Genomic DNA, 17073 nt, shown 5'->3' with positions numbered 1-17073 from the left:
CAACTCAACCCCCTGCTTGGCGAATACACCTGTCGCACCTAAAAGATCTGCAAAGGAGGGTAGTCTTTTTTGCGAGGCTAGTGCCTTAGGGCGTCGGTAAACGCTCCGAAGGGAAATATCTAGCTTTCACACTGCCTCCAGTCCACAATAAAACTAAGCAGGAGCTACTTTAGTGCTTATATCCTGGCCCAACGCAACTATAACTATCATGTGTGATGGTCGCCTGCGGATATACACAGAACTTTCTATCACATTGTCATTGGGATTTTTTTATCACGCCGTTTTAGCCTAGGTTATCTGGTCATAACCCCTATTTGTTTTGTGGTGTCCAGGCCTCAATAAGGACTGATAAAAGTTGTAAAATATAGTTTTCATTTCGGGCGTAATCAATTGATGACATGCCGTTTTAGTTTTTATTACTGATGTCTCTGCCTGATATATTAGAGTCGTAAAATTTTCGCTGATGTTAGAAGATAAAGATATAGCATTGCGCGGAAAAGGCTGGTATGATTCAATTCGACGTTGACGACTTACAATTTAATTCAAAAGTTGAAAAGTTTATCACTATAGTGTTGTAAAAAGATGCATATCCGTCCGATAGGCTATTTTACAACGCTGAAAAGCTTTTGCGAGTCGTTTATTGCAAAGCAAAGTAATAAAACAAACAAATAACCTTGGAGAAACTCCAGGTTTGTGGCTTCTCTCAATCCCAGTTCCACTAGAGGCAGTAAGAACTTAAATTACTGCATATTGAAACACTGTTCAACCAGGCGTGTATACCCAACCCAGGAGACTCCTAAAACTGTAAAAGTCATATTTACGTTCCTTATCCGCCAGTGGGAATGGGCGTCCAATCACCACGCCGGGAATTGGCGCTAAATGTCTGATAGGCTAAAGCACGATGAGTTGAAAGCCCGCCAGCTGGGTGATAAACTCTGCACCGTTAGCGGGATGATGAGCGCAGGGAGGCCGGGGGAATTGTTGATGCCACCGCTACAATGCCGGGTCAGGGAGCGGAAGAGAGTGATCTATCGGAAGGCTGTGACACGCGCCACTGGGAGGTTCATGGCAGGGTTTTCACTCTGATGTAGTGGTTGTGTAATCGGCAAGGACGGAGAAGACCGTTTGACTCCGCTCAAGTGGAATGAAGGGGCTAGGAAGTGATCTTACAACTGTTGTAACAACTGACTGTAGCCGTCTGATTTATTGGTCTCGTCCGTGTAGACTTTTGAAGGAGGAGGGTTGATAAATGACTTTATTGGAGCTTAATTGCGCGTCTGACTTTTTTTCTTATCTCGTACGTTTTTCTCCGGCAAAGTTGAAAGCGAGCAGTAAGTGAAGACTGTGGTGTATGGGGGTCTTTTCAGCGAATCTAAAAGTTAAAAGGTATACTTAAGAGAGTGTTGCGTGTGCGTGTGTTGGGTATACTCTTGCAACTATGCGTATTCTCTATGTAACTATACGTGCAAAGTGTTTCGTGTCATGTCCGATTGGTTGATTTCTCATGACTTTTTAAAAGATTATCTCAGGCATAAATGAATTATTACCATGTAGGCTGAATAAGTTGAAGATCAGTGACAGTTGCTCTGGATATTTTTGTTAGATTTCTTTGTTGTATGATAAATATCCCCAGTCGTGCCTGGTCGGTCACAAAGAGAACACTTGCTGGACAGTGCGTTTAGAAGCGCCACCTCCCAGACTATAGCATAGTGCAGTGTGCCCAACCGCATTACATCATGCAGACTTGAAATTAAATATGCAGTAAAATGCCAATGACTTCGTTTTCAATAAATGTTTCTGTTGAAGTAGATCAAAGGCTTTTTTGAGTACTGATAACGATTGAACCATCAAATGAGTGAAACGTTCATATATTATAAATGAATCTAATCTATCCAGATAAAGCATGAGACAATTTCTCATTGTGACAAGCACATTTTTTTTCGTTTTGATTAACGGGTGTCCTTTATTTACGCTGAATACGTTTTTGAAACTTTACAAAGTATCCATAAATACCTTACGTATATATAGCCATATACAAGTCGCGACTACCTGTATCAGTCCACACACCTAGTATCGGAAACCATTCTGTTAGCGCACGCCACCTGGCGGATAGATGATGAACTGCAAGCCAACCTTAGCGAACGTCATAAATCATGGCAGTAGCTAGTGGATAATCTGATGGGGAATATGGAGGCAGGGGTTCTCTTATCGTGGACTAAACGTTCGCTCCAGCCAGGCGTGAGATAGACGGATTCTTGCACAGCGATGGTATCGTTTCCGCCTCAAGCATGGGATAAAACTACATGCCGAGAGGAAATCTAAAGAGACTCAAATTAATCATGGAAACATTTCTTTAGTTACACTTTAGGGGGTAAATAAATTTTCATTAAAGTGTATCTAAAGCTTGTGTCACAGAAAGAAGTATTTGAAAGCTGTGAAATATGACGTTACCCTTGTGTATTATATTGTCTTCATGAGTCGCGGGGTGTACCAGCGTCAAACAGCGCAGATAAAATAATTCTTGTACCCCCTACAGCCGAGTATAAAGCTTGCAATTGACATGGCTTATTCCTGAATAGAATAGAATAGAAATGAAAACGCGAACGCCCAGTCAGCACGTAGAAACATCTCTATCGTAATATCAAGCACGTTGTTTTAAGCAGGGTAATCGTAGTTGTTTCTCCCCGACGGGCGACAAAAACAATCCAATTTTGCTGTTGTGCACGGGGGATTAGGTTAAAAACTAGTCAACGGGATTACGGGCTATTTCCTGAAGAACCTGTCCAAATATGGGCGGGCGGAAGATTTGATGGAACCATTCGGATGATGCGCGCTTTGATATTCAGCGATGATAGAGGGCTGATCTCGGTAAATGGGCACTAAGTGTCAGGCCGTATATCACAGGATATCTCATGATTAATATACGGCTATGGTCATATATGGAAAACATTTAGTACGAAGGGTTGTATCCTGTGAAATATACCGTATTTCTGGGTGATTTAGCATGCAGTATGGAATATGGAGACAATAAATCGTTTATAACTGATGGAGATGGCGCTTTCGTTCCCCCGACTGGTTTATGCCTCCTCACGTTCTCGCCGTTTTTGTTGTCGAAATTCACGACGTGGGCGGTTGATGGATATTATATTTTACAGTTTGGAAACTTTTAGTGTGGAAAAAGCTACCAGTGCATCTTAAGCACTATGCAGGGTTTAGATGGTGCGATGACCTTGTGTTGGGTTCACCGAAAGGCCTTTTTTCACCGAAAGGCCTGAATGCGCCCAAAGCAAACAGGAAGTCGAAGATCTGATACCTTCGTGAAATATGTTTAGTTTTTGTAAATTTCTTATTTCATTCCTTATTCAATGTCTCGCTGATTCTTTCTAATGCATCTTCCCACCGACTCCCTTAATCAGTTAGCAGGGAATTGAGGACAGGAAGTGAGAAAACCTATTCTGGGACCTTTGACCTAATTTCCTGTCAGTGAAAACAAAGTCTCCAATCTAATCTGCATACCGAATACATCTGGTTGGTATGGAGTTTTGCGCCGTTGGTTTTGTCAACTGGACCAGAGCTGTATCAAAGAAACATGTCTTCCTGTTTATCCATCAGCATAGTTCATCCGGCATGGCTGACACTGCACAGAGCTGTGCTGTCTGGGGAAATTCAGTCGTACCTAATCTATTCGAGGACGGATCTGCCGTTAGAAATGGGAAGTTTATTAGATTCCATCCAGCACCCAAGTAGATCTTCAGCGGAGGATGCGTCCCAAATCCCGTTACATGCATAAGAAAATTGCCTGAACAAAGATCACGGCCACATCGAGGCAACTTTCCTACAAAAAACTTGTTTGACGAGTCATCTCAGTACTGTGACAGTAGTCCAGTCTGGTTTGATAACGGGCACGAGAAGACCGAGCCTGGGAACGAGTCAGGAATAATAAATCCTATTCTTTGCGACCGACAGTGTCCTTATCGTACATTTTTAAACTGTTTTAAACTTTGGCGTTGGTGAAACAGTACGTCATGGGGGCTTTTGGGTCATGACGACAGCAGCTTGTAGAGCTGTAGAGCCTGTCTGAATGCAAAAAAAAAATTGAAATAATAATCTCAATTTGATTATTACACAGGGCGAACATAATAAAGGAGATTTTAGAGACACCTTTTTAATGCAATGAAGAACTTATTTGCTTGAACTAGGAGCAAACAGATCCAGAAAACTGTTCGTTTATCGGATATTTGTGACCATAAAGGTGCGCATGTTCTCGGCAAACCTAATAGTACAGCCTAATTCATAAGTGAGACCTGTAGGATCTTATGAAGGCTTCACAAGATCCTACACCCACAACACGTAATAACCATGTAGAGGTCTTCTCAATGTTCCCCTTAGAGAGGGTTTCAAGGTATTACTACCACCGCGGATAGGACAAATGGCAAAGCAATAAACCTTCACATTGACTTTGACTTGTGGCTCGGTGTTGACCTTTTCTCTATCATTAGATTCCAGACTATCCCACGGTGGTACGTTAGCTGTGCAGACAGAAGAATCTCAGCAACAGAGCTCAGAGGCTTCCAGTCATCTATCATACTCATAAACAGTTAAGGGCAGGATTCGATTGGAGCGTTTGGCTGTTTGGTATAGTTAGGAACCTTGCCATTTTCTGAAATGAGATAATCTTGCACCTTTATTCGTGTTGATGTGCTCCGGGCCGACTAAATGTGTTTCTTTAATGTCATGGATGTGAGTGCAGCAGACTGTATGAATGTCTCATTGTCGTGTCAAATGTTATTTCCGTCTAATGGTTAGGTCACGTTTCCTATCCTACCCGGGGCCCGGCCGGGCTGTTCGCCGAAACGGAAAACACTGTTTTGTATCAAGAAACATGCGCATCTTTTGCTAATGGCTAACCATTTTTTTTCTGTTTTGTGTTCTACTTTCCGTTCCCACATATGGACCGACGGGCCCCCGGTTTTGAGATGTAAGACCTAGGTCCCATTTACAAACCGCCGGGCCCCGGCCGGGATGGTTACGGAAAGGAAAAATTAAAGTGTTTATCAAGGAATATGCACAAATTATGCTCATGACTATTTCTTTACGTTCTGTATCTTTTGTCACCTTTTATATGATAATTTTTCGTTTCGGAAAGCTACCCGATCGGGCCCCGGGTAGGGAATTGGGACCTAAGCCTAACCTAGGCATAAATAGAGAACCAACTAAGCGACAAGAGACCAAATAATACATATATACTCTGTGTGTATCCGTACATAGTTTCATAAGGTTGGTAAGTACATGGTGTACTTAGGTACACGACCATAGATTTCTTTTCCTTTTCTTCCCTACCGACGTATAAACAGATTTAGAAACAATTTTAGAAATTTTATCACGTTGCTTGAAATTTTCTACCCTGCTCTTCCCCGTATTGGTTCTTGGCTTGTACCGGAGATTCGGCAATTTAATTGCTTGGCGTGATGAATCTAGGCGGAACCATTGTGATGGAGGGGACCTAAGGTCTTGCCTGAGCTTAAACACCACCCCTCCATGCAGACTATTCACGACGGGTATGATCATGGAAGTACGGATTCTTACAGTCGGTAACCTTCTCAGTCTGGTATTGGCAGATAAGCTTCACGAGAGATAAGTGCAACAGGAAATAATCATTGCATTTTATATTGATGTGTACTTGAGAACGATTCACTTGTCCGGCCTCCCAGCCATGAAATAAGTCAGCATGCCACAATTAATGGGAAACTCCGTCCGTGAAGATGCGTAAGATTAATCTTTTCTCTCGAGATGTCTGAGATCGGTAATCCCTGGTTGGCCCCTCCCGGCCCTGGGGACGGATCAGGAGATTACAGAAAAGGGAGTGTGGATGGACAGCACGCATGTCCAATAATACAAATGATACAAAAACACTTGTACAAAAACCAGAAGTTCTTCTACTTTTCCAAGAATGGCCGTTAGGGGGCCCACCAACCTTGAGCTTCGTCTTCCCAAGACCTTCTACATACATAAGACTATCTCAATTCATCCAGAGCTTCTTAAATTATGCTGACCACAAATATCCAGAAACAAAAACAGGCACACATACACACAGAAAGACATACAAAGACATGCAAACACATCGAAAACAAAGCACATGTACCTCTATTTTCCATGAAGGTTCTAACAAGATTGTTGACAGAATAGAATGAGGTAAAATGCAGATCATATCGCAAATGTATCATCATCCGTCTTTCCAGGTCAAAGCAAAGCTTTAAAAGTACTTTGATGAAGAATGTTTTGACCAGAAAATCGAAGGTCTGTATTTTATTGATGAAGACGCCGTGGATCCACGCAGCGAACCCCTGGGAGTCTGAAATTTTCCGGCGAAGGTCGGAGTGCACTTCATATTCGCCGGGCACTCAACATGTTTACCAGACGTGAAAGTGGCAATTTACCTTTGCCATTGCGCCCAATTTTCAGCATCAATGTTTCATCCTTCGGCAACGTTCAACGCACTATGTTATGCCCCCCCCCCCCCCCCCCCCCCTATCACGCTGCAGCCTAAGCTTGTCTGGTGGAGAAAGAACCTGCAACTAAGTATCCGCACTGACATGTCTGAGATGAAAAGAACGATTTACAAGGGAGGTAGAGTGCTTGCCAAGGCATTTACTCAATTTGAGGGGAATCGGGCTAGTGTGAGGAAGTCCCTACTGCAGTTATAGCGGTAGACGTAGAACCGGTATCCTGTAAGGTATGGGAGAGTGTTACTGAATCATCATCAGCCGGAACTCCTGGTGGCGCTGCCTGTTGTCACCTCCCCCCTTGGACAGACTTTTGGCCCCGATCTTGGCATTATCCAAATGAAAATCTAAGACACACCGTGACCTTGACAGCAGAAGTCAAGCGTGTCCTGGCTGTTTACGGAAATCGGTTACTCCCCTATCATAACAGAGGATCAGCATCGCATGCACCTCTCGATGGGATGCCTGCGTTACCAATGGTCAGACATGTAAGGGGACCTTTACTCGGCTGGGATGTAGACTGTCCATGGGGTTCAGAGGGTCTAGGGTTAGAGCTTGGGAAGAGAGAAATACAATTTGTAGGGGAACAGAACAATCAACTAGCAGAGCCAACTTTTGGCTTAAAATGGGAGGTTCAACTATAAAAGTGGTCTTGTATTTTTAGTTTACGGTAGTTACCTTGGAATTCATTTTACATTTCTATTTTGCAGTTTGTAGTTGGCCATACGAAAGTACTGTTCACGGTGTCGATTTCCTATTATGATCTTACAAATAATTGAAAACCATGTTGATAATGTTAAGAAGATGTGTAATGTTATGATACGTGTAGCTGGGAAGAGGAAGTCTATTTGGTTGATTCTTTGCAATAAAACGTTGGGATTCATGAGACAAGCTACGCGACATTTCAACAGGCTTGTTGGATCAACAGTTCATCAAATACAAAATGAGGCGCACGTCAATGACCGCTTCGTGGCGTACACAAGCTACAAGCTAATTTGTCCCGCCAGCACAGTTTATGAAGCACGGTAAATATTTCATGACGAGAGGATGATGACGGTTGACGATGTGCTTCCCATAAAATCTGGATAGTTTCTGAAGATGTGCCATGAACTCATCTGTTTGGAGAGTACCGATATTCTGATGACGATGCGTTCAGAGCAGTAGGTCAACCACGCAGCAATCCAACTCATCAGTCCTTGCCCCGTGAGGCGTGTGGACCGGGCAATCGCAAATTCATCGGATGGCGTAAAAGCAGTTCCCGTGCGTCGCTACTTCACAGACGTGACTGATATGGTGCGGCTGCACCTGGGGTCCGTCCGCACGTGGGACGGCATCGCAGCGGGGGCGGGGTGACCGCAGCGCGCTTTGTCCTCGGTCGGTCACATGGCGGTGCGCACGCGCCTGTAATCAGTCGTAGTATCTCTGAATATGCAATTAAGTAGCCGTGTAATTTGCAATTTACGTGCTAAAGATTGCGTTAAATATGGATAAGCTGAGTAGCATCTTTTCTACCGCAGACTGAGTGCATCGGAAAAATCATTGGCATCATTTCATAAAGGTGTAATAATCGCCATCTTCCGCTAGAGCTGTTTCAGGTTTCCACCTATCAAACTGTGCACATTTGACTCATTACCAAACTATAAATAAAGTTTTACAGATACCGTGAAAGAAATCGATTCTCGGGTGAATATGCTCCAGGGCGTTTCGGCTCCACGTCGACGGGCGGGCTACTTTGACAAACTAGCCCCTTCACAATTATGTATAGGTTTACTTTCGGTCTTGGTGGTTGATGCCACAGTGCTATCTTTTTCTCCATCATACTGTAAATGTTACAAAACCGGGGGAATTACTGGGGGATGGTGTCAAAATGAGGATTGACTGCCTCGCCTCAGATAAGTAGGGGGTGTCGAGGTCGGCTGCGTTCGCTCGATCCTCGGTATTAATAAATGTACGTGAATTGATTTCCGAATTGGACCCGGCCTAGCTACGGAGCGGCAGTGCCCAGCCCAACTTGCATAATTGCCACGGCGCGCACGGGTCGTGGTGGCCAGCGGTGCTTGTGTGGATACTTGTTTCCTCCACTTTTCCGTCACGGAAAGAGGCTTCCTGGATATTAACAGCGGCAATATGTACCAAAGATTTCCGATGGATATATCTGTGAGGCTGCTGACTGAGTGTGTGGTGATATTGTGTGTTCTAGGCGCCTACGCGACCATTGCAGTGACTGTGGGTCCCAACAAGCAGGCGTTACGGGGTGCTGAGTCGGTCGTTCTGCCCTGCCAGTACACTTCCGATGAAACGGCTCCAACCGTCAGATGGTGGAAGGAATCCGACATTCCGGGACAGCCAAGAACCAGGGTTTATCACGTAACAAATGACCAGGCATTCGCTGGGTAAGTCACTTTTCCTACAGCAATCGCTACATAGATACACTGTATCAGCAGAATACGTACCAGGACGTAGACCAGATAGTGGTAGACATATAGTCGCTGTTTCGTCTAGTGCCCCTGTCTTTCTCTGTTGCCCACTCTGGTAACACTTCATCTAACAATCCAACCTTACACTGTGCCGCTACCCTTAAAAGGGGTGGGGGTCAAACATGTATTGACTCCGGTCATTCATTACTTTGCAGTGACACTTCCCAACGTCACAATTTTCTTTGCAGTCTCACTTCCCCCACAGAAACGGTCAGTACCAATATGTAGATACAAACGCGAGGATTTATTTTTACTGCTTACATGAGGTGTGATGATTCAGTGCTGTATTATCGGGGTTAAGATACACGTGACCGTCTCCTATCCGCCGTGAACCCGCCCCCGATCCCATTTCTCTGTATCCCCACACATCCTGGGGTTGTGTTGTTGTAGCCCGGGGTTGGGGTATGACAAACAGCCTCCATTAGGGCTACAAGTGAAGGGGCGCTTAAGGGGGTGCCCGGACGGACAACTGGCTATAGCTCTGTTATACACATTATATAAGCAGCGCACAAGTACAGATAGACTGTAATTTGTCAACACAACTGCAACTGTTGCTATCAAAGTCGCAGTACAATGCACCCCCTTCCCGTACGCTCTTCATTTGTGTATGATATGAATAAGGCACCTGTTTGATTCTGATGGCGCCTAGGCTCTACCCTCTGCCATTAACAACTGCTAGCGTCAGTCCGGGCGCGAATTGAGCAACAGGGGCTACCAAGGCGTCTGTTAAATGAACACACTTATTTATGATGGTCCATTTCGCTTGACGTAGAGGAGGGGGGGGGGGGGGCGAAATAGCACTGTAACGGAACCTGTTGTATACGACATGATTTATCAAACGGCGAGAGCACTTTCAGACATGCGATTTTGAAAGGAGCCATTTGTGTTGGGATGTCGTTTGTATTTTATGGTGATAGCATCTGAACGAGAAGGGAGTCCCGGTGTCTTAAGCAAAGGTGGTGGAAAGATTAAGAAGAAACGTGCTGGGAGTAGAGAACGGCTGATGTTGTGTGTTTAATGATGATGAACATGTTGCAGGTATGAAGGCCGTGCTTCGATTGAAGACCAGGCATCTCTCAAGCTGCTGAACGTGGGAATGTTAGATGAGGGGACCTACTTGTGCTCCGTGGAGAAGGATGCAGACTATGAGGAGGGCTCCGTGAAGCTGGAAATACTCGGTTCGTATGGTGCTCGTGTATTGTGCACTCAGTCTATTCTTTCCAGAAAATATAAATTCCTTCAGTACCATGCGTATGAGTAGGTGGTGGTTGTTGCAGTAATACACAAGTGGCCGTGACTAGCTTGCACCCGGTAAATATATATGATCACGACAACCAAACTTTACCACGAACAGGACGCCGTAAACATCATCCGGGTAACCGCCTGACATGGTCTGATTGTTTTAGCGTTTAGCATTCATGTTAAGTCGGACAGGAAAACCTCTAGGGCGAAGATGCTTTGCTCCATCTTGTCGCTAAGGCTCATCAATTCTTACAGCAGAAATTCGGTGTGCCCTAGAGGGAGCTCTGGGTAATCTTCCGAAGTCGATGAAATATGAAAAATGTCATGCCACGAACATGAAGAATAGAGATTTGTTTGCAATCGTTTAACGTTAGTATTATAACCAAAGGCAATTCTTTAAGGGCTGTTATCTTACTGAACTTATCTTGTCCAGCAAACACGTGTCAATTATCCTATGATTTGTCACTGATATGGTATGATATGATATGATATGATATGAAGAACTGCTAAAGTGGTTTACTCTCTGTTTTCGCCAAGCCCAAGGAGGTTATATCAGAAGGCCTTGTGAATATAACCTCCTTGCCAAGCCCTTGTAGAACAATAACAGTCAACAAAGATAGCCTAAAACCCGAAGTGAAATACGGTTGGCATCTGAATATCATTTGTCACACAGCTGTGATTTATTGTAAACAAGGTCAAGCCTTTATGGACCACGGGACACAGATATGAAATGAGTGATCATCACTCCCTTTGCATGTCATGTCCTTTGATCTACCGTAAAGCAAAGATGGACAAAGACCGACTTAAATTTTAGATGGTTACCGATGCAGCCGGGGTGATCTCCCAACAGAGCACACTTACTACCGATGTACAATTTGCATTAAATATTCACGAGAACATAATCTCCCCGCGCGGAAAATTGGCGAATGTAATGTGTGTGTGTAGATAAACAACTCGGCATTCCCCAGAGTAAGAGAGCACCCAAGAACAAACAACAATGTAGCACAATACATGTATTTCCATCTTCTTCAAACCCTTTGGCAAAATCAATAACACGTTATTGTGTTCCTTGAAGGGAGACGAAACTCTGAGAAGAAGCGATCCGTCGAGGGTTGGGTAGAATTTCTGATGCAATTTGTTTTCCCGTACAGAAGAGCATTACCCTAAACTTGCCATTAATTTTCGTTCAGGAAAAGCAATCATGTATAATCTGTTATCCACAGTACAAAGAGGGGGTTATATGGGTTCCACCCTCTTATGATGAATGGTATGTCCCTAATCAATCTCACCAGAAGCTGCAATCGTCAATTAGTAAAATTGTATTTTGCCGTCTGATTATGGTCCCATTTAGAAAATCTACGTGATTGTCCCTCATCTGCCCGTACCATTCCACCCATGTCTTATTAGCGGGAAAATGACGTCATGGCTCGGAACGGATTCTGATTGGCTGAGGGCGGCGGTTGGCTAATTAAGTTAAGCCACATTCTGAAATGTTAGCGCCACCTGATGAAACAAGTGACTCATCAGTACGGAAACATGAATAATGTAGAACATGTCGGAGCTTATGGCAGGGGATCTTGAGAAACAGCAGACGACGATTATATTCAATCACAGAGGGAGTATAGAGATCTGTTTCCATTATCTTATATGCTCTGGAAAATATCGCGCTTTAAACGAACAAATGACAACGGGAGTGTGGCAGTATACCAAATGTCACAATCATTGCACGGAATATCGACGCTGCCTATGGTACCAGATAGTAGGTAATACGTCGCCAAATCCCAAATGGACGCGCAAAATCCCTACACCTATTACTGCTACGCTCCCTAATCCAATATTTTGCTTACTCGAAACCCAAACCAGCTGCGTGGAATTTTTATGACTTAGAAGCTGAAGCTAAAACTTTTCGCCTGACGGTGTAGTTGACTTACCGCCCAATCCTGCCGTGCCGTGGATAGAGTTACCCTTCAATCAGCGCCCTTTTCAGACCAGCCATTTCGTTCAACTCACTTCGGTGAACATCTTGAAAGCGCCGTGTATCATCCTCATAAGTGCGCTCGCAAGGTAAATACAGAGAGTAAATCAAATATTCCAAAGTTCCCTGGAGAAAACGGGCTCATCCAAGATACGAACAGCAATAGGAATTCAGTTAAACATTGCAAAATAGCGTCACAATTGCTCAAACAAAAGGCCAAGGGTGCAGATATTAGCTAGTTATTTATTCATTCGCGCTGATTCGTCGGAAGATCCACTGATGCGAGTGCTGATATAAAAAAGATATCTGCTGAATTTATGATCTAGCTTTATACTAGGGGACACTCAAGAGGCAAAGTTAAATGGGCACCGTAGATATAACCAAATCCAATTGTATCATTTTTTACGACCTCAATGATCAATTTTGAATGATGACAGTTCCGAATTATTATCTATTTGGTTGTTGATTAGCAGGAAATGTCTTTCATAGAGTTACATGTCAATGGCGACGTTTTTACCCTTAAAAATGGAGGTATTATAATCAGTCAGTGTGCTTGTTCTGGTGTATTCCACATTGATGAAAATCGGGAGTGGTATAATAGAATACTTGGAGAATTGGAAGTATGGTGTTGTAACTTGTAGTTTAGAGCCAAGATGCATGGCTCCCCCCACACTGTAATGTCAGGTCGTTTAAATAGGGGTACCCACTTACAACTATCTTGTTTTTTAATTTCTCACTTTCCGTCCATGCAGTTGCCCCAAACCCACCGTCTATCTCCAGCTACAACCCACCCCTGGAAGCCAACAACAAGAGGCAGGTAGTGGCCCGCTGCACTTCGGAAGGAGGCAAACCGGAAGCCACGCTGTCCTGGTACAACGGTACCCAACTCATTTCCGGTGGGCTGGGTGATGATGACGACGACCAAGGCGGTACTTTGATCCAAGACAGAGATGATGGAACCTTTAACATCATCAGCGACCTGATTGTCGCCCTGTCTAGGTACGACCAGGGTCAGCAGTACTTCTGTCAGGTGGACCATCCAGCACTGGACCAACCTCAGAAGGAGTTCATTCAGATGGAAGTCCTCTGTAAGTATCCAAAGAAGTGTGCTTACGTGGGTCGTCCATATTTACTCCTAAGGCCATACTGATTTGATTATATGTATGACATCCCTTGGGCATCGCGACTGATGCGAGCGTGGAAAAAAAATCCGGGCAAAAAGGGTGCATTCAATATGAAACCCTAGTGACCTTTTTTTAAAAGTGTATGTCATCCATGTGATCAAGTCAATGTGGCCTAAACACGGAGTAGTTGACATCACGCGTCAAGTCTGACAACGTCGCTTGACCTGTATGGGAGTGACATCATAAAGCGATGCACTGGTGCATGAAAATGGCATGATATAGTAATTGGAGTGGACGAAAACTCACGCCCAGTGTTCTAAAACAGTGCATGGGTGAATGCATGCGACTGCAAAATGTCTGGAGACAACTTTGCGCGGCTGTCAATATATTTCTTTAGGTGACACTTGCACGCAACAACTGCCACACACTCGGAGTCTAGTAGTTATTCATGAACGCAGGAGTTTTAAAAGGTAAACCGTTGTTTCCCAACTATCACAAATCCTTCTGTATTCTTGAAACTTTCACTACCCCCTCCTTCCACGTCTTGTGTAGATCCTCCCGCTGAACCTCTCGTCCAGTCTTCAGGCGCGGGCTCTTCAGGTGAAACCCTTTCCCTTTTATATATGCATGTCTTTCCCTCAGTCATCACTTTAATCACACTGTGTCATCACTGTGCCCCCTCTCCGCTCTGTAGAGCGGTCTCATATGTGTGGGCGTGTATGTCAGGACATAGGGTCAACTATAGATGCTGCAGGATACTCCACAATGATTCGCACACTGACCTTACACGCAGACAGAGCGGAAGGCGCACAGGCACCGGTGGAAGATCGTCAAAAAGATATGAATAGTAACGACTTTGACTGATCGCACCATTCATCGCTATTGATTCTGGGCGGCAGAAAGAGCCATCAAGGCCCGCTGACCCTGACTAAGATCATTCCCGCATGCGTCATTTCAGTACCACCTGGTGCTAGATCGAAATGTCAGCCAGGTCACCACCCTGCCATTTCGGATGCGTCCTCTCAGTGTGCCGGAGTGTTGGAACCCAATTATGGATCCTCCAACACACTGACCTGTCACAGGAGCTAGCCACTGGCGACGTTGTGGTGTCATAAAAAGGCCATTAACTGAAATGGTTATGAATGTAAATCTGTCCGTAACACAATTTCCATCCAATCCAATTTGTAAATGAACACGCCTTTTCGCTGCACCCATGTCATCTAATTGAAGAACCTACTTACCAAAGTATATGTATATTGCTGGTATGTTGTGCAATTATATTTCATTATTTACGGGAGTAATCTATAGCTACCTTTGGTATGAGTTTGAACTTGGGAAATGCACACAAACGACATATTGTCCGTAGATCTGATAACAAGCACATGACTACTGTGCCAACTGAATGGACATCCTGCATATATGTGTCAGTGAAAAGACTGCTATCTGGCAGAATCGCCCATTATGCCGGTAGAGATCACAATCAGATACTCTGTCAACGGACATCACGTCAAGGGTGCTAGTAATGTGTTGGGGGGGGGGGGGGGCTTGGGGAGGTATCTTATCTATAAATCCTGAATTTCAAGTCAATTCATTGATCTAAACTGACATGTATCAAAGACGAAAAATTGAAAGCTTTTAAGCGAAAATCTTCAAATTTATGGACTCCGACCGGGATCTCTACCGACAGAACCACCAATTCAATGCCGGTAGAGATCCGGAGTTGAGTCTCTGTCAACAGAAACTCCGATCACGACAGGCAGGGTGGCATCGGTGATTCTGTCAAATGGCAATCTCTCCCATGTCCATGTTGAACAAACGTTCACTGATGAAGTGTCCTGAGCGTTTCGCCACGTAACGAGGGTACCTAACCTTCCTGAACTGCGTAGTCTGCAATTTTGCTTCATTCACCACCATTGGAAGCTGCGAGTGATCCCTCTTGATCTCCCCTTCCTGTCCGCTCTTTAATTGAGCGCACTTCATCACACTTGTGTCGGCGTCGGTCCGCCAGCTTCCCGCTCATCAAGACGGATGGCACGATGAGAAGGTGTCTTGCACCGCTAGCGGACCGTTAGGATTTAAGGCTCCTCCTGGGAAATTGGGAATTTGTCTTCATCAAACGTTAACTGGACTGACCTTCAGAACAGCCATTTCCAAGTATTAGGCAGCCCTAACCGGTCAAAAGGAGAACAAGTTTACCTACACATGCCTAACTCTGTCTTTTATCACCCGAGCGCAAAATTGCCACTTCGGCATCGATTAAACTATCCCCTCTCTCGAAAAGGTGTAAATGTTACTATATTCTTATTATATTACTATAGTAACACTTGAGAAGTTGCGAAATGTCACAGATTAACGGTGGGCAAGATAGTGAAATGCCGTAAGCAATGGGCTAAGAACAATCAATATGTGAACTTTCCTAATACAAAGACAATTTGGAACAGCGTAACGCTATATGTATGAATGTATGTATGTGTGTAACGGCTATGTCTTATATATACAGTTAACAAAATCTTTCATATCCCTGTATGACTTTCCCAAGGGCACGACGTCCTGGCATGTGAGGGGATCTGAATCGTAGTAGAACCAAACAAACCCACCCCCTAGGTAACACCCTACCATTACGCCACATAATATGTTTTACTTCATTGACTGTGATTTGTACCACACCCTGAACTGTAGATCCCGTGGACCAGATCACCGTAACGTCTAGCGCCGTGACCACCAGGGAGGGGGACACCGTGACCCTCAGCTGCTCGGCAGACAGCAACCCTCCCGCCCAACTGACCTGGACCCGCTCGTCAGGCGGCGACTCCCTGCCGAACAACAGTGCTACAGACGACACCTCCCTCACCCTGTCTAACCTGGGCCGGGCAGACTCGGGAGACTACACCTGCACGGCAAGGAACGACATCAACGGCAAAAGATACGAGAGCTCCAAAAACGCCACTGTCAATGTGCTATGTGAGTATCATTGGCACTGTGCATTTATATTTCGGCTTTTTTTTTCGGCTTACCCGTATATATATATAGTGACTGGGTAGTGCTTTTCCAGAGAGTCCACGAGTACATGCATACATTATACAATGCAACAATATATAAAAGAGAAAGAAAAAAATTCCATTAAATACCAAAATCGTTGATCGCCAGGTCATAAGTCAGACCACTCTATTGCACTGGTCAGAAATTTAATTTCAACGATGTTTCATTCCATCGCTTTTATGGTGAAGTTTATGCAAATAAGGTTGTCCATTTGGGGCGATTTTAGGCTTCATATGACCAGAAAACGCGTGCTATAATACTAATACTTCTGCACATGCTGGTTGTTGATATTTAGCATGTGATAAATATGTGGAGAACAATAGCTCATTTATCCCGGGTCAGCAAAAAAATGAATATGGTAGTCTCTTGGCTGAACCCCATCAAGAGCTGGAATCAGGCTATTCGTTGCTATCAGTCAATGTAACACTCAGATGGGCAATAAAGCGAAGGCAGGTAGACTATATAACACTTACAGCAATTTGAATCATGCCGGTACGTGCATGTAAGGCAGCGAAGCCCATAATCGGGTAAACCTGCTCATATAAATTGGTACTGACTCATTTTGCAGAGTCGTCATCAGCTGTGGGGCATGAATCCTGATGGGGTGGGGTCGTGGGAGGGCAGCTGATTGTCACCTCTCAAAGACTCTTGGAAATCTCACGGGTACGAAGAGGACCTAGGTAGAAAGCTTGGAACGAACATGTAGAAATCTA

General features: G+C 44.4%; 1 protein-coding gene across 2 annotated transcripts in view; it reads left to right on the top strand.

Annotated features, from left to right (window-relative positions):
• The window catches only part of LOC118416867 (hemicentin-2-like), a 47263-nt gene that overhangs the window by 12542 nt on the left and 17648 nt on the right, over positions 1 to 17073 (top strand). The window contains exons 2-6 of one of the 2 annotated variants that reach the window (XM_035822147.1): positions 8704 to 8896; positions 10019 to 10158; positions 12950 to 13285; positions 13874 to 13921; positions 16001 to 16282. In XM_035822147.1, the coding sequence (XP_035678040.1) occupies positions 8704 to 8896; positions 10019 to 10158; positions 12950 to 13285; positions 13874 to 13921; positions 16001 to 16282 (999 nt within the window). The remainder of the gene's footprint in view (positions 1 to 8703; positions 8897 to 10018; positions 10159 to 12949; positions 13286 to 13873; positions 13922 to 16000; positions 16283 to 17073) is intronic. The other variant, XM_035822152.1, reaches the window with a different exon arrangement.

The sequence above is a fragment of the Branchiostoma floridae genome, chromosome 1 (assembly GCF_000003815.2).
Source record: "Branchiostoma floridae strain S238N-H82 chromosome 1, Bfl_VNyyK, whole genome shotgun sequence".
Lineage (NCBI taxonomy): Eukaryota > Metazoa > Chordata > Leptocardii > Amphioxiformes > Branchiostomatidae > Branchiostoma > Branchiostoma floridae.
This window is presented reverse-complemented; position numbering and strand designations above follow the sequence as displayed.